The following is a 26,335-nucleotide window of genomic DNA, read 5'->3' as shown; positions in this document are numbered from 1 at the left end:
GTCTATGTCGTGCTGCTGATGATAATGATCGGATGGTCGCTCTCTGTGTAGCTAGCGAGCATTTCGGAATACACAGACCGCTGTCTTGATAAGGCAGATTGCGCGGGGGCGGCTCTACCATTAAGCCGCTTCGTGTGAGACAGCTAACCCGCGTGTTCCGAACTTTTGCTGCCGCTGGCACTCTTCTGCGTCTCGCTCGCAACCAAACACGCTCGAAAAACTCAGCGTACTGCCGCAGTTTTGTGTTAATTTTCTACAGTTATCACTGATGATTCGCCTTGTCCCTGCCAAGCGCCGACGCAGCACTAGTGCATGCACCCTGCCTGTCTCCCGCAAAGAACACTGTCCCTATACTGGAACCTGCTGTTATCGCCACCGAGACAGTGCGCTGCGTATCGCGCTGTCATGTGCAGAGCAGAGCTCATGGTTCCCACCTTGCATGCACCTTCGGATCTTAGGATGACTACAAGCACCCGCTGTCTCACCCACCTGAATGCCGCGGCAGCGGTGCGTCAGTTTTGGGAGCCCCGCGTGCGAAATTCGGCATATAAATACCCGTCTGCGCCCACAAATCAGATAATTGGTCACGACGGACACCGGCAAGCGATCCTAACTCTTTTGTGCGAGCTGTATTACTTCACTGCTACCGGTATACATACAGACATTTATCTGTTTGACAATATAGGCGCGGCAACTCAGCAGTTGCATCCAGCACATTTGGAAGCAGTCGCTATCCTTGCGACACTGGATCGCGCTGCAAGAAGCGCCAAGAGTGGTGGCTTCGTCTTATTTTAAGATGACCTCCTAGGCCAGGCTTCAATGCAGGAGCAATGTGTTGCAGGCCAGACACACAGGGCGCATGCTTTGCCGCTCCATCGGTTCCTCGTAGGAGCAAGCCGAGAATGAACGGTAACTGTATTAAAAGAACCCGAAACTGCGGTGGTGGATCGAGTGTTTTGAGTATATTTGGTTGATAACGAGACGGAAATGAATCCCAGAGGCAACTAAAGTTCGAAGGACGCGCGCTATTTGCGATGGAAACGCGCTTACAGCTCTCTCAGATGAAACGGCATAATAGTGGTGTCGCCCCCACGGGATTTGCGGCATAAAGGCAGTGAGTGGTCTGTGCGTTCCGAAATGTCCACTCCCTACAGAGGGCGCAACCATCCGACATTTATCATCATCAGCGCAACCCTGACGCCGGCCGAATGCGAGGCAAGCGGAACAATGAGAGGGTTGCGCCGGTAGGAGGCCTGCATATGCGCGTCGCGATTTTGAGCTTACGCGACGTTTTGCTAGGCGGCTCTGACAAGCAGTTCTTTCTTGTGCGGCGCGCTCCGCTTGCTTCTGTCCGCGCCTGTACTTCATTCAGAGTGAACGAACTAGCCCGACAAATCCTATTGTAGAAATTCGGGTTTAAAGGGTTGTCTGGAAAACCGAATGTAGACGGTCTGCAAGACTTTAATTCCTACAGTCATTGTCAAAAGAGTGAAGTAGAAACGCAAAGCTCTTCCCAAAAAAGCCCAGAAACTAAACTAGTAACCTACAATGGAATTCATAAAATTATATCATACAGATAATCTCATTGCGTATTAGTGCCGCTTGTGACGGTCAGCGAATACACGAAGCAGCTGCGTTCTGGTTTGCCCTGTAAATAATTAATCAAACTGAGTCGAAAGCCTGTGAGGAACTTCGTGCATGTGGTGTGCATTTTTCTTGCTTTCGCCACGCGCATGCATTCAGAAGGGCAATTCTTTAATGACGAAGCACCCTTTGCTCTGGTTCGTTTACATGAGCGAGCGAATCAGCAATGCTCACCTACAAGTTAGCGGAGCGGCTCAAATCAAGCTCGCTCAGTAATACTACGCTGCCATTTTGGCGTGGCCCTAAAGTCAACGCCATGTGACAACGTTTTCTGAGAGCATACCCGTATGGTCATAACAGGTGATGATATGTGATATGCCTCACGCGGTATGTGGGGTTTAACGTCTAGAAGCCGCATGTAGGATATGAGATACGGCGTAGTTAAGGGCTCCGAATTTATTTAATCCATTTGTAGCTTTTTAACGTCCGCTGACATCGCACAGCACACAGGCGTTTTTCCATTCGCCTCCATCAAAATGCGGCCGCTATATACGGCCAGGTTTTGATCTCGCGACCCTGGGCTTTGAAGCGGAACGTTGTTGCCAGCCACTAAGCCACCGATGCGTTTCACATCGATACTACAGGCTTTACAGAATCCGCCAAAATTTTCCTCACGCCGCCAAGGATGTCATGCGAGAGGAACAGTTTTTGTCGCAGTCTTCTTCCCAGCGACAGGCGTCGTTATTGTTCGCACGCAGATTAGATCCGTACGCTGACCAACGGAGTTCCCATGTTTCCCACGAAGCCACGTGCGTTCGACCTCAGCAACGCTAGCAGTGTTCGACTTGTCTGCTGTTCCTTATCCTCTTATCAGTCGCGTCAAAAACACACTCTGGCTGACAGAGCAGCGACCTCGAACGGTCCCCGGAAACAAAATGGCGCATGGTAATGTCACTGAATGACTTCAAATGAGCGCACTAGCGTTGTGACGCCTATAAAGCTTGTTTGGTCCAGCAGGGCTGCGTTCCAGCAGTTTTTTCTCTTCTACATTCCGCCAACGGTAGTTTCGACCGAAGACTTGCAAAGAGATGTCGTATCTACTGATTTCAGCCGCTGTGAGTGCACTGACTGCCATCGCTTTGGGTGACCCCGTTGACAAGTCGGGTACGGTACAATCTTTTTTTTCTGTAACCCGATTAGATTACACAAACTATATGTATTCCTTGTCCAGGAAAAGAGCCGCGTGGCCGTTTCCTTTGTGTTCTGTATCCATTCACGCCATCTGCTTCTATTTTCTGCAGCAAAGAGTCTGAAAGAAATGGAAAGCCTTTGTGCACCTATTGTTTTGACGGACCACGCCGTGTGAATACGTAAGCAGTCTTTATTCTGGTGTAGGTTATCACAAGTTAAACTATCGCTGTAATATCGTCCGTGTGTTAGCAGAGGAAACAAGAAGAGTACAGGGGCCATAAGGGGCATGGGGGGGGGAGGGGGGGCATATTTGCACCTGCGTACGCGAAGGAAGAGGCGGTCTTAAGATAAGCCCGTAAGAAGTTCTGCAAATTATCACTTTGCATTTCAGCCAGACAGGATATATCTGGTCCTATATATTTCACCTTCTTGTTTGTGGGATGCGGGCGGCGGGGAGTCGAGAAGCAAGAGTTCAAATGCAGTAGTCAATACGAGTAATGGTAGCAGGGGGCTGTAAACCAACTTTGCATATTTTGGGGTAGGAAAACCATGCGGAATGAAAGCTCGTTTCACCTTTCATCGAATCCTAAAAAAGGAACAGCGCTCTGTTGTGTGACTTGTGCGTGTTCCTTTTGTCCGTATTTAGCGCTGTAGATATGGAAGTTAAATACCAACTCGCCCAGCATACTTTGTAATAAAAGCAGGCTTCAGTCGTGCGTTTGTCTGTGTGCGGTTCTGTACTGAACAAAAGAAGCTTGTTCTTTGTGCAAATGCATGTTTTTTTTCAGGTCGCATGAGTTCTGGAACGGAACAGTTGTAGTTAAGTGCAATATAAATGTTGTGTAGCTTGAAAATAGGGAATGCCATTGGGGTCGTTCCTTGCGCCAGCGAGTATGGATTCATGTCGCAGTACAACTACTTTTGTGTGAGTGAAATAAGTATACTATCGCAGTGAAGTCTATATGGCAAGAAATAATGAGTACTTTCTAACCCTTGGCAAAAGAGAAGAATTACCAGCGTTTAGAGCATCGACAGAAGGCTGGTGGTATCCGCCGAAAATATCTGAAGCCCGTATGTGAGTTTACCGTCAGAACAAACGCACAGTAGAATCAAATTTTGAAGACTGGTGGCAGACCCTCTAATTGCTGGCAATAGTACCAGATAGGGGATCAGGGTCCACGCTTGTGGTGGCACGCAATTTAAGAGGGAGAGTCGTCATATTCAAGAAAAATGTTGGCTCTGCCAATATCCAAGGTATAGATCCAGGTGCAGCACTGCCATGCCGAACTGGGTTTGAGATCAAAAATTAATTCGGCCCCAATATATGGAGACAACCCATTTATTTGCTGTGTTGCCGGTTTCAGATATATAACATGGACCACGCAATCCTAGTGGTGCACAATGCCTTAAATTTTTGCTGGAAAGTGCTAGCTTACCTTTCCGAACTGCTTTCATAATAATCACCTTAGGAAATATTATTCTAAATTGTTTCGAAGTTGACGAACGATACGCACAGAATTTCCTTTCGGAATCATCGGATGCACTGTGAGAGCTTCAGGACTACATGATGATTATTTCGATTTAATACCTTTTCAATACAGTAATTTCTATTGTTCTGTTATTGTACATAAGCAGTTGTTTGCACGAAACAAAGGCCGGCGGTACACCAAAGTGGATGTATCCTTCTACTAATGAGCGCACTGGCGAAGCGCCATCCAAACCGTAGTGTGATGGATGGTGTTTTAATATAGAAACGGTAGCGCATTAGTGTTTCGGTCCACGTTAAAGGTACCCGGGTGTGCGCAATAAATCCGAGGGTGCCGATGGGGCGTGTCATAGAGCACCATGAGCGAGGAGTTGCTCTTGCATGCTAAAAGCAATTAGGTTTTCTTTTCGTTGATGCCTATACAGTCACAGAGTGAGGGCGCTCATTCTATGTGCTTTAAAAGTGAATCGCTTGAGGAGACGCCGCTTACAAAAATTTCTTTAGACAGTCTACAGACTGTTCATAGACTTCTGTCTATAAAGACCTCAGAGTTTCTGTCGACAAACCCTAGGGAACAGTCTATAGGCAATACAAATCCCATAGACAATCTATATATTTATGTCCTTACAGTTTTAGTAGTCTTTTGTCTATGGACAGTCTATGGGCTATGCATAGACAAAAAGAACTATCTATAGGAAGACAATAAAGTTTATAAGACGTCTGTAGAGTGTCTAAAAACCAATTTTGCAAGGAAAGACAGAACTGGCTTATGGGTATAGTTTGAAATGAATGACTCTGAAAATAGACAAATAAAAATCACCCACTCAAATGTATCTTCTTTTCCCTCTTATTGGCTTTCAGAAAATTCATCTTCAAGGAGGAAAATGACCACAGAACGTTGAATGACTTTCATAAGTTTTATTCTTCGCTTCTTGGAGTTTGAGAGCAGAAAATTGCCAGCTGCAGCCAGTAACCGGAAACTTCAGTTTGAAGACCTCCTTCAGCAGTGTAAAAAAAAAATGGCACCTGAGATTGCTTAAAATGTAAAAAAAACAACGACCTTGCTTCGTTAATAAAAAAAGGCTTTGAGAAATGAATGTTTTAATTATTCTAATTTCCTCCGTAGAAGTGGACAAGAACCGAATACAGCGGGCCAAAGACAGGCACAAATAATATCTCGGAAATTTTCGGTCGCAAGAATGAAGCATAGAAAAAAATGACTGTCGTGCTGAGTTCCCTATTCAAATTACAGTGAATGAAAAATCAGCTGTCCACTGCGGTGGCTCAGTGGTTATGGTGCTCGGCTGCTGAAAGGAAAGATGTGTATTCGATCCCGGCCGCGGCGGTCGCACTTCGAGGGAGGGGAAATGCTAGAGGCCCGTGTACTGTGCGATGCCAGTGCACGTTCTTTAAGTAACCTCAGATAATGTAAATTATGCGCAGTCCTACACTACGGCGTCCCTCATAACCTGAGTCGCTTTGGGACGTTAATCCCGGTAAACCAAATCAAAAATCAGCAGGCCGACATTCCGAACTACTATGCGATGCCATAAACTAGAAATGCGCCTATATAATTTGTCGTACTGTGGAACACATATTGGCTGAAACTTACATGTTTAAGCGGTGATATAATGTACTGCCAGAATGGAGGTCATAGAGCGAAAACATCTTCAATGGAGGAACTCCGAATGAGGTGCTACAAAGGCGGGACAGCCTCGGCGTGCTTCCTCATACCAAGAAACTATGCACATGCGCATATTTTTTTCAACGGGAATTTGCTCATGAACGCATTTTTTTCTCATAACGTAATATTACATCGTAACGATCAATTTATCTGTAGTTCCCTCCTCGACAGGCTTGCAGTGTTTTTTCTATTCATTGTGAAAAACGCACCTCACTGGTTTTCTGCGGTAGTCTTAATTACTCGTTGTGACCGCAGGACAATCTTTAAAAACAAGATTTAGTTACGCATCGCAAAATTGACCGTTCTTCTAAATAAGAGCATAACATTATCTTACAATATTCCACTGTTGCCTCCCAAATAGAAGTGAAGTTCACGAAAGCTGGACTTGGGTGTGTGAGCAGAAGCCTAGGGGGTGGAGGGAACCTGCTCGACCTGGAGGTAAGAGGCTGTCCAGTATGAATTTTCGACAGGGGCTTGGCGAGGGGGGATATAATGTGCGGGCAGTTTCATTATGTAATAGTGGGATCACAGTATTACCGGCATTATATTTAGAGGTAGCGGCCCCGTGAGGGGTGTGTGTGAGTGCTCTCCTTGCGCGAGAGGGAAGAAACCACGAGGAAAGGTATTGTATCTACATGCTACGAACGCCGGGGAAACCTTGCGGTGGTGGCCCAAAATAGTTATTGGAAATACAATTAAAGAACATTCTCTCTCAAAAAAGGCCTCTCCCACATCTCTCCAATCAAGCATTGACAACCATTAAAGAGAACATATTTGATAATATTGAATATCGCAAATATACCATTTGTTTATTCCACGTTTTTTGGGCAGCCTTCGACTGTGCTCAGCACGATATTGTATTAAAAAATTAGGCTGCTTGTGGAGTTCATGGTATAACTTTAGACTTATCAAGGAATTATCTGAGCAGCAGGTATCAGTTGCATGGTGCGAGTTGTCCACTGCTGTTCTGGTAACATGGCTACAAAGCAAGGTGTTCCTCAAGGATCAATTTTGCGCTCATTGACATTCATAGTGTATATTAAAGATAACCCTAATATTCCTGACTCACCCAATATGACCATGTACGGCGATGACACTAATACTTTTTTCACGGACTATTGCCTGCCTAAATTAGAAACACGGGACAATGATTATTTAAGTAGGTTAGAGGACTGGCTGAAAGCTGATTTATGGTTTGTTTTATGGATGTTTAACGCCCCAAAGCGACTCAGGATATGTGGGACGCCGTAGTGAAGGGCTCCGAAAATTTCGTCCTCTTGGGGATCTTTTACGTGCATTGACATGAAACAGTACGCGGGCCTTTACAATTTCGCCTCCATCGAAATTCGACCGCCGCGGCCGGGATCGAACCCGCGTCTTTCGGGTCAGCAGCCAAGCGCCACTGAGCCACCACGGCAGAACACTGGCTGAAGGCAAATAATCTTAGTTTGAATCTGTCTAAAACTACTTTGACAGTAATGAGGCTCATAAAAACTACTAAATACGGCCATGCAGTTATTAAATATAAAAGGAATATTACAAAACAAGTCGCCAAACAGAAGTTTCTTGGTGTTTGGTTTCGTGAAAACCTTCAATGGGATGTGCATGCTTTGAATTTAGTAAAAGATTTTAGTAAAGCTGCCGGATGCATTTATAAAATCCCTAAATTTATACCCCTTTGTCTCAACATTTGAATGCATTGTGCTTTTTTTTTATTCTAAATTGTCATAATCTATCCTGATATGGGAAAACACTTCATCTGGGAACATTAATAGGTTGATTATCCTCCACAAAAAGCATTCAGAGCCATTAAGGCATACCGCGAGATTTGCTTTAATTAATATTATGTTATTCTTCCGCACATTAAATTTCATACTTTCGGTTGCTACTGAATATTCAGCATAAACGACTGCATACCACTCTCCCTGACAGGCCTGCCGTTATACGTACACCATCTGAGAACACAAACAAAACTTGTGCCTCTCAATAGGACTAATTATGGAAAACAGAAATTAACTTTTCAGGAACCATTTGTCATTATCCAAACTTCACTAGATGGGGAAATTTTGACGTCAACAAAGATATATCAGAAGAATATAAAAACATATTGGAATGAATATCCCGTATAGTTGAATTGATTTATTCGCTGTAGTTTTTTTTTTATGAATACATAATCTTGCTTGCCGTTGTAGAAAAATTCTCTAGCATGAAATTTATGTTTTTGATGCTTGTGAAATGTATTTTGTGCAAAACCAGTATAGGTATTACTACTTTCTTTAAATATTCTATTAGGCGTGTATAGATATCATGTGATATATTTATTTTATGCTTGTCTGTATTGTATGTGCACAAGAGGTGTGTGCTGCTTTCTTTATAAGGGAGCGAATGCCTAGTCAAGATCACCGCCTTTTGCCTTGGCGTCCCCTTTCTTTTGAAACAAATAAGCACAAATTCCAATTCCAACCTTGTCCTCTGCCGGCAGCGGCCACTTTCTCCCCGCAAACGTCTTAGTAATCTGATTGGCCGACCTAACTTTCTGCTACCCCTTGCTACGCCTGCCTTCTCTTGGAATCCAGTCCTTAACATTTAACGAGCAGCGGTTATTTTGCCTTCGCATTACATGGCCTACCCAAGCCTATTTATTTCTCTTGATTCCGACTAGGATGTCATCAACATGCGTTTGTTCCCTGACCTATCCTGCCCACTTCGTGTCTCGACCTTACACCTACCATTTTCCTTTCCATACCTTCTTCGTTGTCCTCAATTTAAGTTGAACCCTTTTCGTTAGCCTCCCCGTTTCTGCCCCGTAGGTGAGTATCGGTAAGATACAGCTGTTGTAGACTTTTCTCTTGAGGGATATTGGTAAACTGCCATTAATGCTCTGAGACTACATGACAAATGAGCTGCACTCCATAATGTGCAGCAAATCGCTGCTCTCCTTATTATGCAGAAAGCAGGAAATGCAGGCTTACTGCGTTCGGCCTCCAGAACTTCACTACGTGACAGCTGCGAACAGGACTACTCGCGCTAGCGATGTTGCCTTTAGTCTGCTTACTTTCGTCAGTAGTTATCAATTTACTCTCACCACTGACCGCATCCAACCTCACAGCGGACACCCTTAACTTTTGGAGCACTTACCTTTCCATGTTTTTAAAACTTACGTTGTGGGCGAAAAACTGCCTGCGAGAAATCACATTGGTCCAAATTTTATTGACGTAAAAGGTTGAAGAAACGCACTGCCCAAATAGCTCCATTCCTCCTCACTCCCACTCCAGCAGTTGCTCATAAATCCATCTGTGATTATGCGGTGGCTTTTCTTGTTTTCGAGTGCATTTGCGTTGGTGACCGTGAATATAAATATGCGCATGGTCTTGTTCTTTTCAGGCGACTGTTTGCTTCCCTCTAGTCAATAAAATGTGACTATCCTCTCCACCATAGAGTGTTCCGATGTCAAGGTAAGTGTCCCAGCTGCTGTTATCTTGCTCCCAGTCAGCCATACGCGAAGTAGCCACTTCAGCGTTGGGGCCACGTAAACTCGAGAGCGTTTTGCTGAAAACAGTGGACTTCCGTCCATGCACAAGTTCGCCGGGAAATTGGCTTTCGCGTGCAAAAGATGAAATTTGTCCTTTTTATTTGGCTCCTGCTACAAACTGCTGTAGCTCCGAGGCCACCTCTAGACTTGTGCAGTAAGCATTTTTCACTCGCAACCTACCCAGATATTCCACGGCGTGTTTTGTGTTCTCTCGTTTCTCTGCCAGCTCCCGATCTGCCGCACCAAAGATTCCACGTTGGAATCCTGTTTCTCTGCATTCGAGGAGCTGCATCAGATTTGGTGAGTGAACAAGAGAATTTTCGTGAAGAGTATTTATGTGTGGAAATTGATCACATAGTTGGCAGAAAACGCGAGTGAACGATTTGTTGTACAAACATTTCTTGAAAAGCATGTTTGAAGCATCTCTTTTGGTCATATTGTTTGCGCACAATTAAATAGGCGCTTGGTCGGTGTTGAAGTACTTTAGCCTGCTAGGCTTGCTCCTAGCGTCTATGATTTTACGCTGAGATGCAGCTGTGAGATCAAGTATGAAAGTTGTTAGACCTGCAGTGTGCTCATGTGAGATAAAAGCGAATAAAGAAAAACTAAAACGTTACAAATATAGCTCTCTATGAAGTGCCTCAAAAATTCAAACAACGAAGTTTTTGGCGTAGTTACGAGTATAAAAACAAATACATATAATTTCGTTCATCACAACGACCTCGCGCAGCATAAATGTCGATGCAATATCGAAGGGAGCGGTTCATTAGAGTAACAAACGATTGCTCTCCAAGCGTGAGCGTCCATCTTACTCCCGCCTTATTTTTGATTGAATTTTGCCCGCATGCATGGCCTGGTTAATATTTTTTTCAAATTCCATCCAGAAGACAAAATACATTTATTTGTATCCTTTTTGAGGCCCGGCGCGTTTTATTTCGTTTTAGCATTATTTTTGCGATGCACGACAGGCGCAAATGTGTGAACATTATGTACTGCCTCAGCGGAAAATGCCTGAGTGTACTGAAAAAAAATGGCTAAAATGCATGCCGTATTGAAACTTTCTGCCTGCCCGAGTGATGAAAAAAATGGGTGTGAAAGTTCCGAACTAATTGGCAGCTGGTGCAGCAACTCAATCACCTGAAGAATGACGTGCTCCACTGCCGTGATGACTTCTGTCTTGTCGAGACTCTGTGCCAGAGGGGACAGTTGGTGAGTGGCAGTGTAGTAAGCGTGACATGTTCCGATCCCCGTAAAAGTGTGCACTTGCGCGTGAACAAAGCTATCCAAAGACACTAGCACGTTTGAGCTGCGACCGTCCAGCTTGAGAAAAAAAAACTCGAAGGGTACGAAGAAGCGTACGATTTTATGCGGTGAAGGTTGCCCCTGCGTCGCAGGCTGTTATTGAAGCTTGTGCTGGAGAAAAAAAAATGGTGTAATGAATGCCTTTTATTATATGCTTCAAATTAATCCTTCAAAGAGGCGGAAGAAGACAGTAGATTGGAGTGGGCGGGCCTTGGTGTCAAAAATGACTAGCTTTGTTGCAGTAAAACGTTCTTATAAACATTGTAGCAGTTGTAGCTCTAGTTGTATTTGAACATGTAAAAACACTAGAGAAAGGCTGAAGAGCTTACATATGTTATAACAATAGAGAAAGGCTTAAGTTCTTCCAGACATAATATTTCACTTTGTTTTTAATCCCTCTGATTTTCACTTAGCAGAAAACAATGTAATGAAGTTGATCATAATGTAATTAGGTTATATAAAGGAGTGTTTTTTTCTGTGGCTACCATTTAGACTAGGCTTTATTTTCCGCACTTGTCATGTCTCTTCAAAGGTCGGTTTTACATCAGAAATCCAGAATATACAGAAGTGTCAACTTTATCGGCTGGTTTTGTCTAGTATAGACAAGTTCAGGATACACTAGTGAAAGAACAGGGGGCCTTTTATATTGAACTCATCTACATTGTTTTTGTACCATGCACTAAACACTTCATCCCCTCATCTTCCCTCTTCCTCTTTATCTCTCTCTCTCTCACTAAACACTTTTCTGTTATACTTTTCCGTGACATTTATTTCAATATGCCAATTCCTGACGCCGTATGCTATGATGATGGGTTAGAAGCACGCAACTGTCTTTTTTCTTTCTTACAGGAAGCGGAGCTTGCAAGGTACCTAACAGTGAGTACTCATGACCAGGAGAGTCGACATCTATACTCTACCTGTTTCATACCTTGCAGCTTTCTTCTATGTACGACAAGCGTCATCTAGTAGATAGAGTGGCAGTGACTCTAGGACGGTTCTTGGCTAGGCCGACGTTTTGGCAATTGTTTTGTTCGCTATAGTGATTGGGCAACGTACGGGCGGCCGCTAATCATGAGCACTTCTTGCATGTCAACAGCTTTGCGGGGTTGGGTCTTGGTCTGCTGATGACAGCGACAGCTTTCACAATTTTCGGGGCTTAGTTAGGGAATACCTTGGTCGGGGCTAGTTGGCCTATTTTTGGATGAAAGTATTCTATACAAAAAACACCAAGGCGGACCAAGAAGCACAAACGTCATGTACGGCATGCGGTGTGTTTTTTAGGGACGTAATGTTTAGGAGGGCTGGTAGGTCTGCTTCTATTCGCAAATAATAAAATTAAAAGCGTAACTGAAAGCTCCAGCTTGCTGACTGCATGCCTTAAGCTGTTATTGTAGCGAGTGCATCGCTTGCGTGTGCTAACAGTGCGAAGAAACTGCACAAAAGCTGCTGAGCTGTAGCATTTCACACCTAAGAAAAATTCCAGGGGTGCACTTAAGTCTGCTTAAGTGCAGTAAAGCCAAACCATTTCTGTTACTGCGCGTCCTTCCTCCCTCATACGCGTTCGCCCTCTCTCCTTCGTCATCTCGCCTACGCGCGCGTCATCTGCTGGACTAGCACCGTACTGTACATTGCGAGGGGGGTTGCAGTGGGTGACGAACGATGGCGCTGCGACTGAACTTTTATTCAGTTCGTGCGTACACGCTCTGTCTACAACTTTCGTCCACAACTTCCATCCACAGCTCCTGTCCACAGCTTTCGGTGACGCCACTCATGAGCCAAGAAATGATCACACAATAAAAATGTTCACCTGCTATAAGTACCTGAATAAGCCATTTCTCACACTGTGGCCCAGGGGCAACTCTCCTCTTTCTGTATACGAAAGGAGGCTGCGTTTTGATGGAGGCGAAGCGCTAAGGCCCCCGTGTGCTGTGCGATGTCAGTGCACGCTTAAGATCCACAGGTGGTCGAAATTATTCCGCAGCCCTCCACTACGGCTACCCTTTCTTCCTTTCTTCTTTCACTCCCTCCTTTATCCTTCCCTTACGGCGCGGTTCAGGTGTCCGCCGATATGTGTGACAAATACTGCGCCATCTCCTTTCCACAAAAACCACTTTTCAACAAATAAATCAAATCAAATCATTTACTATGCCTTTTGTTGGCTGGTCAACTATATTCAGTATTTAACTTTTTAACTGTTACTGTTAGGCTCCTTAATTATTGAGAGGCGTATAGCCCACCGTGAGGAATTCAAAACGAGTTTTTATAATTTTGAAAACATGGTTAGCCTCGGTGCTGTGGTTCAACAAATTTGGCTATTTCAAAGAGTTAAGTGCACTGGAGCGGTTACTTTGCATGCAAATGCAAGCTTCTCGAAAGCGCATATATTTCGGCGAGATGTAAGCAAAATTTGTTTGGCCGCAGGGCTGAGACAAACTGCGTTTTCAAAGTTCTAAAATCTCATATGAATACTACTTACGGTAGGCTACACGCTTCTAAACAATTAAGGAGCCTAAAAGTAACAGTTAAAAACTTTACTGAATAACAGTGGACCAGCCTGCTAATTACCCCGTCTTAGCTATTCTCTGAAGCATTACACCGCTAAAAATTCTATGCTGAAAAAGCTCACCTAATTCAAAAAGCGTATTTTCAAAAATTGCAGAAAGTATCAGGTGAAACACCTTGTATATGCAATGCAAGTATATCATTACGTGCGCCATTTCACCACGCAATTACTGGTCCCGTCGCTCGCGATGGTGTCCTGGGACGCCTGAAAAACGTGCTTTATTCATAGACGTTAAGCTAACAACAAACCTGTAAACTTTCTGTCTGATTCTGAGCACCCCTCTATGTTCAATTCGTCTCTGACAGAGCCCGGGGGTTGTCACTGTTGTTATAAACAGAACATTTTTACAAAATGCTTAGTTGAAATCATATGGGGGAGGGGGTGAGCGGCTCCTCAATCATGGTCCGCAACAGTGGTGCGTGGAATCGATTATTACATTTGCAAATATTCGTCGTCATTTTTAATGTATGCCTCACGATATTATTTAGACATGGTAAACTTTGCTCTGGGGAAAAAAAAGAAGCGAAGCAGTTTTGTTTTAGTAATGCTCCCATAATAGCTAAAAAAATGGTTCCTGTCTCCTTTTAACATTATTCTTGGAAATTAGTGTTGGAAATTTTTATTGCTTTTTTTCGCAATGTTGTCATAATATTAAACAAGATGACATTAAGCGAAGATGAGACAATCGAAGAAATCTATGTTGAAAAAAGCCGGCCACAAGTGGCTCAAACATATTGTGCCTGTCGTACCTTAAAATGAATGATATAGCCTTAGGAAGATACTGTATATGGTGAAGTTTGCTTGTCTTATAAACTTTAATCTTCTTAAGTTGTCAGAGTGCATGGAACACACGGGAAGATAAGGAGCGCGTGGCATTCGCGCAGCGCGCAATCATCTGCCTATCACACGTAATCATGCTTTTTCTCTACTTCTGCCTCTATAATTCACTCGTGCATGAACTGCCAACGGCTTTATGGAAAGAAATACTCACTATTGAAGGTATTTTAGTGACATAAATACACCATCACCATTTCTCTTTGTATGTCCCAAAGAATGGCGAGGAAGGAACACCAGTGAATCCTTGTGTACAGACTCAGTCACGGCTCGGTACCTGTGAAAAGCGGTCGTCCTGTATGCTCCTCGAAACACTGATAGTTTAAATTTTGCAGGAAAGGGCTTGGCCTTTCGAGGTTTTTGCGGCGAACAGATTGGTTGCACCCATATAGAATTTCTATAATCCTTGTCTGCACACAACTTCATTTATTTATTTTTGACATGATACCAGTAATTTCCCTCCACTACGAAAAATATTCAATTGAGCAATTCGTCTCTAATCGACTGTTCAACACTTTCAGGCGGACAATTTGATGCGGGAAATTCGTTGCCTGGCAAAGTTTTGCACTACACCGTCTGACAACAAGCAGGCACAACAGGGCGGCACGGACTATACCGATGGCATCTTCGACGTGCCTCGTTGCTCAAATAGCATTGTATCTTGAAAAACAACATGCTCCTTCCACTATTGAGGAAAATATTTTTATGAATGTTACAATTGCATCGTTGCATCGCATAAAAAGCCGATTCCAAAAAAAAAAGCGCGGTGATTTGAATTATTAAGCTCTGCAGACCTTGAACGAAAGTTACGTAGTCCCCTTTAGCTCCCATTGTTTTGCTTCGATGGATCCCATGAATAAGCATCGATTTTACTACAATGAAATGAAAAGGAATTAGCTGAAACTTCAAACTCTATAATTCTAGGTATGAACTAGGCTTATACGCAATGTCATATATTTTCAAGGTAGCTTTGTCAGCGGGAATCGGCCGGCGACTGTGTGAACCAACTAGTTTATCATACCAGGGGTTTTCAATATATTGAATATATTTTGCTTCCTTGTCTGCAACATATTTAACAGCGGATCAAAGTAAAAGGTGTCACAATGAAAATAAAGCTTCATGTTCCCGCCTTTGATAGAATGTTTTCATTTTGCACGTGGCGCCATTGATATTCATTCATACAATTTCGACAGAATCAGGTAAGGTGTACAAGCATATGTACATTCCTTGTATTAAACATTTCTGGATATCCGAGGCAAAAGGCGTGTTAAAATGCCTGATGAGACCACGGGACGCATATTGCACACAGCGCTTAAGGCAACAGTGAGATGGTTAGAAATACGCTGTACTGATGGGGCAAAATAAAGAAGCGAAAAAGTTTTGAATTGCACCCATCAGATGCAGCAGCGATTGATATCGTACACGCTCTAAGAAAAACAAAGCGACCAAAAAATACGAATGCACTTTAAAGTGATCTGCACACAGAGATTACAGTGACGTATGATTTACGATGATACTGTAGATATCATGATTTTGCCAGGAACTGTGGGTGACAAGATTTTAAACGTGAATGCGCGGCGTAGAACCGCGCTGCACAAAGCGGGACAGCAGAATTTCCTGCATATGCTGTTCACTAAGAAGGAATGTTTCATCCGTTTCTTATCGCATTATTTTTATGTGATAAGTACATTTATGTATTATTATGTATTATCCATTTCATCTATCCCCCCCCCCCCCCCCCAAAGACCCTCCTTTGAGGGTCTTTGCTGGCATATTGAATAAATAATGTATATAATGCGTATAAATAAGTAAAATGTCGGCCTACTGAATGTAACAGCGTGTCGTAAACAATTTTTTGACAACGGAAGGTGTTCCCTCGACTGATATACACCGTTTAAAGAATGCCGTTTATGGCACGGCGTGTGTTACGTTTCCAATCGCGAGATGGGTGCTGGCGTATGCACGAAAGACCCTGCCACGTCGAATCTGAAAGGCAAGCGGTACAGTGGACGCCCGCAGTTTGCGTCCCGTGCCTGAGCTCGCGGTCCATGTGTGTGAATTGATTCGTGATTATCGCCGCATTCAACATTCGGTTATTGCGGGCATTCTTGAAGAGCTTCAAGGTGATGAAGGACTCGCATGCACTTTTTCATAGAGTTTGTCCCCGAAAAATTCGGTAATTCAAAATCACAGCGATTGGTCTCACACAAGTCGGGAAACTACCACCGCTTTGAGGCTTCAGTTTCGGAATGTTCTGCCTTCCTACAACCTATACTCCTGACCTAGCGCCGTACGGCTTCCGGTTATTCCCGAAGCTTAAGGATCACATGAACTGCAGGCGCGCTTTGCGTTCGGCGAAGAGGTCACCAATGCAGTGGCCAGTTCCTGTCGTCAGGAGCCGACCCCCTTCTTCTCTGACGGTAAGCGAACAATAGTGCATCGATGGTGGTATAGGGCATCGGTGTCGGTGGCGATTATATAAATAAATGAATTGCGCCTCTGAAAGAAGACATTCGAAGCCTTATTTTGGCTCTAACATCTTTCGTTTTCGTCAATTATTAGACATGTTACAGACCAGGAGGGAAAATATATTGAACACGCCTCGTTTTACCCTTACTTCGTTCCACTTCGTTGTCTGTGGTTATATTGCCATATTCTTTCAAGGTGCAAAGATATCACAAAGTGCCACCACCCCGCGTGGCATTGGTAGCTTCAGGCTTATAAGCGGGAAGGTATAGAGGAAGGTATAGGTCTAGAGGAAGGTATAGAGGAAGGTATAGGAAGGTATAGGTCTAGAGCCCACCCCAACTCACAAGTTCTTGCAGCGAAGTGGAAGGCGACGGCTTCCGGAAAACTGCGGTTGTCTGCCGAGCGCGTCAGAATAGCGGACTTGTGGAAGCCTTTGTCACGTGCCTGCAGCACTTATTCCACCTCCCGAACCATCAATAGGGGTTGTAAGCGTCTGTCCAGAAATGACGAGGCACAGGCCGTGTCGTCTGGTTTAAGTACCGGCTATCACTTCCGCGTGCAAATAGGAGAGTATAAAAAAAAAATCTGGAGTGACAGCAGGACAATCAAGTCAAAGAAACTCAAACCGTTTCGTGCTCTCATACGGACCTGAGTGTTGAGAGCAAAAGCCGCAGTAAGGATTCCCTTTCTCGCATCATCTTGCACCAGAGCAACATACAGAGACAATAGAAAGCTGTTCGGGCTTGCTTGTTTGTTAATTGTGCTTCTGACATACGAGTACTGTCATGAAGCCGAGATCAAATGCGATAAAAAAATATACCGCCTGACTAGGCCCCTGGCGCTGGGCTCGGTAATAAATCATTTAAACAAAAATAATTTTTATGGTATGTCATGTTGCCAGCCAGTATATAAAATATATTTTATATAACAAAATTTTAGTATGCAACAAATATGACAAAAATACACCTAAACTTGCTCAGAACGTACCAGTAAAATTCACCACTGCATCACGGCAATCAATGGCACAGCCAATATAAAATATAAAGAAATGTGATCGTTACCGCGTAAAAGACAAACGGTAAAATTTAAGGCCCAAATTTCATGTTTAACATACTGCAAGAAACTAAGCGCGAACAGAAAGGAGCTCTCACGCTGGGAAAAAAAAAACTTTACGCGACTGTCTTAGCTTTTTAGACAAAAGACGCTTTGTACCGATGTCTTTTTCATGAAACGGAGTACGCAGTTTTCGAAATTATGCAGCGCAACCTAGTTTGTCGCAGTTATTTTTGATTAAAGGTACAGCCTGGTATTCAGTGCACCTTGTATCATAAATGTGTATGTGTGTAGCTCAATGTCTTAAAGCACGCAGGTGAATTATGGCCTGCCTGATTTTTTCCTGTAGTCTTTCTTTAGAATGACGCAGCTGTAGTCATTCTAAAGTCACAAAAGTTATGCATGCTCAGAAGACAAGATTCCTGTATGAAAGGTTCCACAGCATAGTCAGAAGGCATGCTAAAACTAACGCTCAGTATTTTGTTCTCAAGTCATCATTTTGCCAATGTTATTTGAAAGAGTGTCCTTTCCACTTGACACAGCTGACACGAAACCGGTTTTCCTTCTTCACCAAGACACCACGAGGCTTCACCAGGAAGCATAACGGCTTTTCCGTTAGAGACCCACCTAGTGCTAACCCACAACATCTGCCAACCGTGGCGGGTGGCAGCGGGCAGGTGAAGGCTTCATTCGCAGACAAGATGGGTTTTTCGATAGCGAGGTATCTATCGCACTAAAGATATTTTCTGGTCGTAATCCTTGAACTACGTTGGCATTTATAAGGGATTCCTTTAGAGCAGAAGGAATTGGGTTTTGGAATAAGAAACGAATTCCTTGCCACTTTGCAGATGGATAAACGGACGTCCGCCATTATTGCGGAAAAGGCCGCCTATGCTGTGGTGAAACCCGCCTCTGTCGGTGTATACAACGACGTGACCACATTTCGGTAAAATGTCGCTGATTTGCCTTAAGTGCACAGTGTTTTTTTTTCAGTATTTTTTTTCAGTGGCTTAGTATGGTGGGGAGAGGGCTCTGTTTTCTCCTGCCCCTTTCTTGGGATCACCGTCTCCCTTCGCATCGTCAACCATGTACTTTTAGATTTGCCACTAGATGGCTGCCCTGTATTTTTAATTTCTTGTATGGAGCGCCAAACACGGCCCATTAAAACTTTCGTCGATGAGAAGTAGATCACTGCGCCGTAACAACTATGGGTGCGAACCGTTTGGCGACGTGCAATTGTGATCGCACTCGCTCATGATGGTTTCCAGCATCCGGACACATAAAAGAGGGTGCTTGCACTGGTTGAAAAATTCAAGGTAAATGTCTTCTTCAGTGTTTCTAACAAAAACCATTGCGGAATACAGCACCTTAGAGAGCAAGCTTTCCGATGCGCCGAAAAAATTTGGCTGCCTAAAATCAAATGTTTGGTCGCTTTAACTGGCGGAAGAAGGTTTCCTAGCCTCGTCACATTCGACGTGGAAGACGAAATCGCCAATCCGCGTCCAGCTTGTAAAGAGGATCTTATAATGGATTATAACATTCCAGTGCAGTTCCATGGCTATCTGTATGGAATTCGAAATAAAGCTTCAAACATCATCTTTGAATGTTACAACTCCGATGAAGTCACTGTTAGCCTGAGCCTGCTTATAGGTTCTCCGTTCAGCTGCTCCTTGGGTGCCCTCGCAGTTAGTAGGTTATTAAATATCAAGTGCTGCAGGTCTAGAAACTAAGTTTTGGCGGTTGTCTCACAGGTGAGAATTTACTCGTAATCGTACTTGTCATCATAGATTCTTGAGAACATTACAGTAAGAAACAGGTGAAAAAAACTGTGCGCTTCACCGGATGGTGCTAGTATACTGCTTGCCTAGATAAACGGCTGACAGGCTTTCGCTTCGCTGAAAGGGGAAGATGGTTATGCTCGAAAATTACCCGACTTGTGGACGACACCTCCACCGCTGCTAGTCTATAGCGTCAGAGCACGGACAATACTCGCATTGCTTGGGGCTGTCTATGATGTGGCCCAAAGAGATCATTATGGGTGTAAATAGTTGCATGCTACGTTGGCGCACAGAAAATTCAGTGACTGAAGCAAGAGTGGCAGGTACTGCCAGCTCATTTAATTGACTGTACGAACATTCCACTTACGATTACGTTCAAATGATAAAACCAAGCACTGATTAAAAATAAGCACGGAAAGATCTCTATGAAGTAAGTCCTGTTTGCCACGTGGCGATGCTTTTGGCAGCAGGTCAGGAAGTCAGTACACATTGCTTCGGAACTCTTTATATGCAAAGTTACCGCACAGCCTATAGAAGGAGTGCCGGGGAAATGTCACGAAGAAAAAGAGAGAACTGCTGCAATAAAAAAAAATATTGAAATCTTCATAACAGCTCCCTCCGCAAAGCAATGAACCCAATGTACCCAAAGCTTTCGCTGTGGTGTACTCTAATGACACACCAGCGCATTTCCAGGGGACATCTGGCTGCCTTTGGCGCTACATAATTAACATGTTAGCCAGGAGAGCTTTATATTCCTGTTTCTGATCGCTTGTTAGTGTTTATTGACCAAACAAGAAAGGCTTCAACGCTCACAGCCCTTTTCATTGACGTCCGCTGTCTTCTTCATGCTTGCAAGCTGTGCACCCTCTTATGCAAGTTGCACTGCTGGTGAATCACCTTGTCTAAACCACTTAGCTGCACGGAAAACTCTAGCCGCGTTTGCGGCTGATTCAGGTAGTCACAGTCAGCTATCGTTATCTCTAGAGGACGAGCTTAGCTTGGTGGCGTGACCACCAGTCCTATTTGAGCTGGGAAGGAATAAACAGATAATCCTTCCTTCGCGGAGCCACCACGCAATCCCTATTGAAGAGCTGCCTGAAGAATTTTCAGCTGCCCTGGGTTGTCCGCGGAATATCCAGCGACCAACAATGAACGTGAGATTGACAGCGGTCGTCTTCATCATCGCGGCAGGTGCCGCGGCTGCGGGTCCTTTGGACCTATGCGGTATGATACCATTTTTACATAAGCGCAAAAAATAGGACTCACGAAAAAGTCTTGTATGCGGTTATGATAAAGCGCACGTGTTTTTTTAGCTTTTTTAATATAAACTGTCTCACTAAACCGCGTCAATGTTGTAGAATCCACAGCTTGTGTTAGCGAAAAAGGCGCCTAATTCTCGAAGCAGTACGCGCATATCGACGGTTAGTGACTTGCTCGCGCCTATTACTGCAAAAAACTTCCGTGATTGGCTCACGACAGTGAAAGTGACAATGGATTATGCACCGTTCTAATGCGCGAAAGCCTTTGAGAGTTCGCAACCCCGCGCCCCTTTCTCCCTTCACTGGTTACCTATACCTGCGTTGCCTTTGGCATCCAATTTGGTGCCATCGCAATGCGCTGCAGAGCACAGGACTCGATCACAGCTCAGTACGGAACGCTCACTCGACCGCTAACGCTTGCTAAGAGCGCTGATTAGCGCAAATGTGAGATTCCTTCGTGGCGTGAACCCCCAGAACGTGCAAGTGAATGGTACACTGCGGTTGGCCAAGGATGCAAGTTTGGACTCCGCCCTTCAGTATCCGGTTAAATTTGTTGGCTGCTAAGAAATGCGTATACCGTGGCTATTATGCTTTGGTAATTTTTGCACACAGTAATCAAAGTGCGCAGGGTATATATAATAGGCCATCTACCCTGTGTGAAGAATGATAAGAAGTAAATGAAACATTGTTCAGCTCCGAGGAAATACGATGTGCGCATGTTTATTGTGTGTATTTCACATGAGGCGATAACGCTTTGGGCGTTGTTTCTTCAGGTAGTTTCCTATTAGGAGACGAAGGCTAAAGTCTACTTCATATAACGATTCTTATTCTTCGATGCTGTTTGCTGCTTATCGTTTGGGACGACTTTCAGGTCTCTGCAATAGGGCGCATACAGTCGGCTGAGGTAATGACGGATGGCAAAACGGATTAAAATGAAAGTAAATTGCTGTAGGATTCGGCTCAGGAGTTATGACCTGTGCTCGATAAATTGCTTTCCGACAGCTCTATTACACACCTGTGACTAGTTCTGTAATAGCGTCGTCGGGAATTTCTCTTCGCAGTTGGGTATATAGCGTATTTTCCGCAATTGCTTTTCTGCTAAAGCTTTCTTGTCCGATAAGTATAGTGATACTGGCGAGCGACGTCAATTTTATAGTATCTGAATGGCATTCAACCCCTGTACAACACTTTTTTTCTCGACTTTCAGACCACGTTGAAAGCCGCCAGAAGGAAATTATAAACCTTTTCAAGTGCATCATGGCAAGAGCATCCGCAGAGGTAAACTGTTCTCGAAAGTTGACCGTAGCGGTGGCCTATACTTGGTTATAGTGATCTGAGCATCCGCCTCACATGCGGGAGGTGCGGCGTTCGATGCCCAGTGCCGCCGGGTACCCACAGTTGATATAATGGGTACAAGCTTTCCCCTGGTCTGGCACTCGCCTTATTCATGGTGAAATGCTTTGGAAATGGGTCTTTGACCCCACCTTGAGTTGAACAAAATACCTTGGGCCACGGCGCTCTTTGGCTACGATGCCCATGTGCCATAAAAAAAACATCAACACCCTCATCAGTTCTCGAAAGATTTAAGCTCGATTTCTTGAAAAGAACGAAAAAATAAACACATGCCCGAATTTGAAATGCGCCTTCGTATTATGGCATTGTAATGGACGAGCCTTGAGAACGCCAAAGCGGGTCACCGGCGTGCCCTGAGGAGGGGACAGTACACATTCCTGGCAGGATAGAAACTGGCCCCACACTCCGCTGTGAGGCAGGGTAGAGCTTTAATTGCTTTTGCTCTTCCCCAATGCTTTGAAAAATTTGTCAGCGGCTTTGGAACATCGTCACATTCGGAAGATCCTGAACACATACACGTACACATTGCAGCAATAGGGTCGTAAGCGTTCCTGTCACTGACGTAAAAATGAATACAGATGGCTGCAGGCTTCACGATCCCGAAATAATACTGAAGATTTGATTGAGGTCTGCCCCTCTAAATTAACAATGTAAATGTTAGGACATGACGTTTCAAGCAAAAGTAAATGCTAAGCTGTTATCTTCAGTGCACGTGACACGAATCTAAAAACTAAAGGCGATGCGTAGCATCCCTGATTGGCTACAGGAGTTACTCATAAAAGCACGAATAGTGGGGCGCGTGGTTTAAAATAAAACTCTGCGCACTCTTGTATACTGAATGCTTTTCGTCTCCTTACTTGTCCAAACTACGGGGCAATTTCGTTTACCGTGAATTATCCATGAGTGAGGTTTTCCTCATTAGGACGTAGGAGATGTCAAGCTGGTCGATTCACGGAGGTAACGATCCGCGCAAATGGTGATACATTGCGAGCTTTTAAAAAAAAACGGGCATCTCGCCAGAACGTGAATGATGCGTTCATGAATAATAAAACAATATAAAATATGAGCAGTAAGTCATACCATATTGTACAAGAGGAACCATTAAAAGGCCTGGCGAAGGAAGGGACAGTTAGTAGCATTTCCTGGTGTATGCTTTCTAAAGCATCTTGCATCTGTGCATTGCGAGCTTCACTTGATTTTGTTAGTTCTTAATATGTCAATTGTTGGCCACTCCTTTGTTTTACGTTGCAGCTGCAAGACCAGCTCAAGGAGCTGAAGCCGAAGCTTTACTGCACTGACTACTACATCGTCGTTAAGAAAGTGTGTCGCCTCAAGCCGTTTGTGAGTAAACACATCTGGAAACAGATGTGCAGTGCCGAAAACATCAAAGCTTAGATAGTAAACATCACAAAGCTGCATTTACTTCTTCAGTATAACTTTCGCTACATAACATATTTTTCCATTCCCCATAATAGTTTTTTTTTCGTTTAACCAGTGCTTTGTGTTTATTTTTTCAGGCAGCGTTTATGCGAGAGTACCTAAGCGTAAGTATGAATTCTTTTCCCCCACAATCACTCGTGCCAAAACACACAAAACACACAATAGAGAACTTAAAAATTTGTGTGCTCTACCTAAAATACCAGTACTACATTTATAGATAACAGCAATCACACGCAGGTACGAAATGTGGTCGCAGCGTGCAGGGAAATCACTCTAAGGAGCTGTCACTTCGCCCGCTTCGAACAATTCTAAAGCTTTTGTCTTCAGGGCCTGAACAGTTCAGATGTACAAGAACATTTAGACTTTGTAAGGCGCGCATTGATGATCCCGAGTCTTGCTTTTCAAGTGTAGATGCAAGACACAATAAACAGCCGGCCGGATGTACTTGAAATTAACTGGACCGGTACCAAATAGAGAGAGAGAGAGAGAGAGAGAGAGAGAGAGAGAAGGATAGCATATTTGAACACACCAAGTATCCAGTATCGGAACTTGCGACAATGAAACTTGTACTGCAGTTTCACTTGATGGCCGGTACCACGATGTGTCCGTTATTTCTGTGTACTTGTGGTTTTTACGCCGGTTCTGCCACGACATCAACTTGCCGAAGCAACGCGTTTGCTGAAAAGCTATAGTTGATTGTCCCTTGCGATCTGGGCTCGCAGAGAATGTTTCTAGCGCCACTAGTGAATAAAGTATCAACAAATAAGCTTTTCTAAGGAATTTTGCCAAATAAGTTGGAGGCTGAGCTGCAGATAAACTACGGCGTTCTTCTGAAGGTGATCGCATTGGGCTACCAGTGTCCGCAGTAGGCATCAGATGAGCACGGTCCGCGCTTCGTCGCTACAAATCAGGCGCCTACATCAACACGAATTTTGATGATGAGAATTCAGCAGTTTGGTGCAATGCGAAACAATGCAAAGCTACTTATCAATGGGGCGTTGGTGAATCAGTCCATATCTTGCCGTTCATATAGCTGTAAGCACCAGACTGCACCATCGGGTCACCGCAGTCGCTAACCACCGAGGTGGATTTTGTTTACTGGTTTAAAGAAGAGAAAAGAGAGCCCCATTTTGAGTGGCTATTGGTTTGGCAGGACGGAGTAGCATGCTGAGATATACAAAGCTGCTTAAACACTTGCGAACACTACCATATAGGAAGCGCTTGCGGCTGGTGCTTTCGTTCCAACTCTTTTCAACTCGGTACAAAAACAAACAACAGTAAATATTCTACATGAGAAAAACAATTCGCGATCTCTAGACATTCGCGATCACATATTTATGGCAAGCCCTTTTGAGCAAAAGTGAATTTGCCAATTTTTAATGCACCCTGCCTCTTTACTAACCGCATATAGTTTCCTTCAAAATCTTTGCTACTGCTTTAGCTCATCATGACTGAGCAGGATGGTTTAGTTAATTGTGTTTCATCGTAGCATCTACTCCTTGTGTCCAGACTCCTGCACTGTACTCTGAAATGGAGAACCTCGCCGAACAGTGCCAGAAGCGCGGTGCTCCTGCGCATTCTCGGCCTGTGCAGAAGCAGGAAACTGAAGCTCCGGGTTTGTGGCAACGCATCACCAAATACTTGAAGAAGTTGGCCGTCATGGCTGCGGATATGATGCGCGGAATAGTCAGGCGCTTCACCTCCAATAATACGGCGTCTATCTGAGCAATAAACAACAATGTTTAATTCGCCGAGCCTTTAGGTCCGGCCACCAAGCTCACACACTGTGGTTGATCGTACGTATAGTAAACATCATCCGCACCCGCTCCGTTGACTGAGCAGCCACGGCAATGTGCTGCTCAGTAAAAGTCCAGAGTTTCGACGCTCGCTCACAGCAGCTGCAATTCCATGAGCACAAAAAAGACGAAACATGCACTCGCCTGCTTAGAGGTGGAGCGCAGCAAAGATCCCTGGGTGGATAAAACAAATCCGAAATCCATCCTGAGCAATACTCCCGCAAAGATGCAGCATTTCGGCGTAAGCGTATATTACAAAAACATTTTATTAGACATTCTTCCCCTTTGGCTGATTTAAAGGAAGAAATTGCGAGGACGTCAGCAGGTTCTCCCCCCCACCAGCGCAGGAATGCAACTACTGATAAATGATAAGTGATAAGCATTTTTGAGCGACGACGACCGAGAAAGATTATGAGACTCACAAGTGTTACTTTTCAGCCTCCAGATCGCGCAAAAACAGTTATTAGTGCGATCGCATTTCGGTTGTCATCTAACAAAAGGTTTCCGGCTTCTCTATCACCAAATTTTGTGATTGGTCGATAGACGTCACGTGGCCTTGTGACGTCATCACAACCTGCCCACTGGTGTCAAATGCAGTGCAGCTGCCCCCTACCCGCAGTTGCGCTGCGCATGAGCATTACGGGAGCTCGCGAACAGTAACCTGGGTATCACAAGCCACACCGACAGATACGTTGGAACCAGCCACCTCCTGCCGGGACAGTGGAGCATCGCTTAATCGTTGCACCACTGAGCCAGTACGGGTATGAGCATTCCCCGCGATCTATGAATGCGATCGACAGGGTTGCGACGTCATAAACACCACGTGGTTACCAGTGAACCAATCATAGCGTACCTCCAAGTTTGAAAATATGAGGACCCCAAAATTCTGAAGTTGGAAGTATGAAAATCTGGAAGAAAAAAACCGAAAGTAATTCTAAAGAATAATTTGGTAGTGGGCCCCCCACGAAAATGGTTTATGATAGATGATTGGATTTATTAAGATGAATTGCT

At 44.3% G+C, this 26,335-nt stretch overlaps 1 protein-coding gene across 3 annotated transcripts; it reads left to right on the top strand.

The window, feature by feature from the left end:
- Positions 1-686: 686 nt before the first annotated feature.
- Positions 687-25,551, top strand: LOC144114865 (uncharacterized). Of its 3 annotated transcripts, XM_077648866.1 has the most exons (9): positions 687-2,748; positions 2,886-2,954; positions 9,330-9,400; positions 9,704-9,777; positions 11,629-11,655; positions 21,943-22,013; positions 23,340-23,429; positions 23,606-23,632; positions 25,038-25,550. In XM_077648866.1, exons 3-9 carry the CDS (start codon positions 9,393-9,395, stop codon positions 25,251-25,253), a joined length of 513 nt encoding a protein of 170 aa, XP_077504992.1. In that variant the 5' UTR covers positions 687-2,748; positions 2,886-2,954; positions 9,330-9,392; the 3' UTR covers positions 25,254-25,550. The 3 variants fall into 3 exon arrangements, with proteins under 3 accessions (XP_077504992.1, XP_077504994.1, XP_077504993.1); XM_077648868.1 differs by lacking the exons at positions 687-2,748; positions 2,886-2,954; positions 9,330-9,400; ... (2 more) ...; positions 23,606-23,632; positions 25,038-25,550 and adding exons at positions 9,481-9,631; positions 10,594-10,686; positions 14,698-15,806; XM_077648867.1 differs by lacking the exons at positions 687-2,748; positions 2,886-2,954; positions 9,330-9,400; positions 9,704-9,777; positions 11,629-11,655 and adding an exon at positions 18,756-20,700 and having other exon boundaries at positions 25,038-25,551.
- The last annotated feature ends 784 nt before the right edge of the window (positions 25,552-26,335 follow it).

This window comes from Amblyomma americanum, chromosome 1 (genome assembly GCF_052857255.1).
Source record: "Amblyomma americanum isolate KBUSLIRL-KWMA chromosome 1, ASM5285725v1, whole genome shotgun sequence".
NCBI lineage: Eukaryota > Metazoa > Arthropoda > Arachnida > Ixodida > Ixodidae > Amblyomma > Amblyomma americanum.
The sequence above is the reverse complement of the archived record's forward strand: the minus strand, read 5'-3'. Positions and strand labels throughout refer to the sequence as shown.

Coding starts and splice junctions, on each gene's coding strand:
- LOC144114865 (XM_077648866.1), top strand. Junction 11,656..21,942: donor AGCTTGCAAGGTACCTAACA/GTGAGTACTCAT, acceptor CTCGACTTTCAG/ACCACGTTGAAAGCCGCCAG. Junction 22,014..23,339: donor TGGCAAGAGCATCCGCAGAG/GTAAACTGTTCT, acceptor TTTACGTTGCAG/CTGCAAGACCAGCTCAAGGA.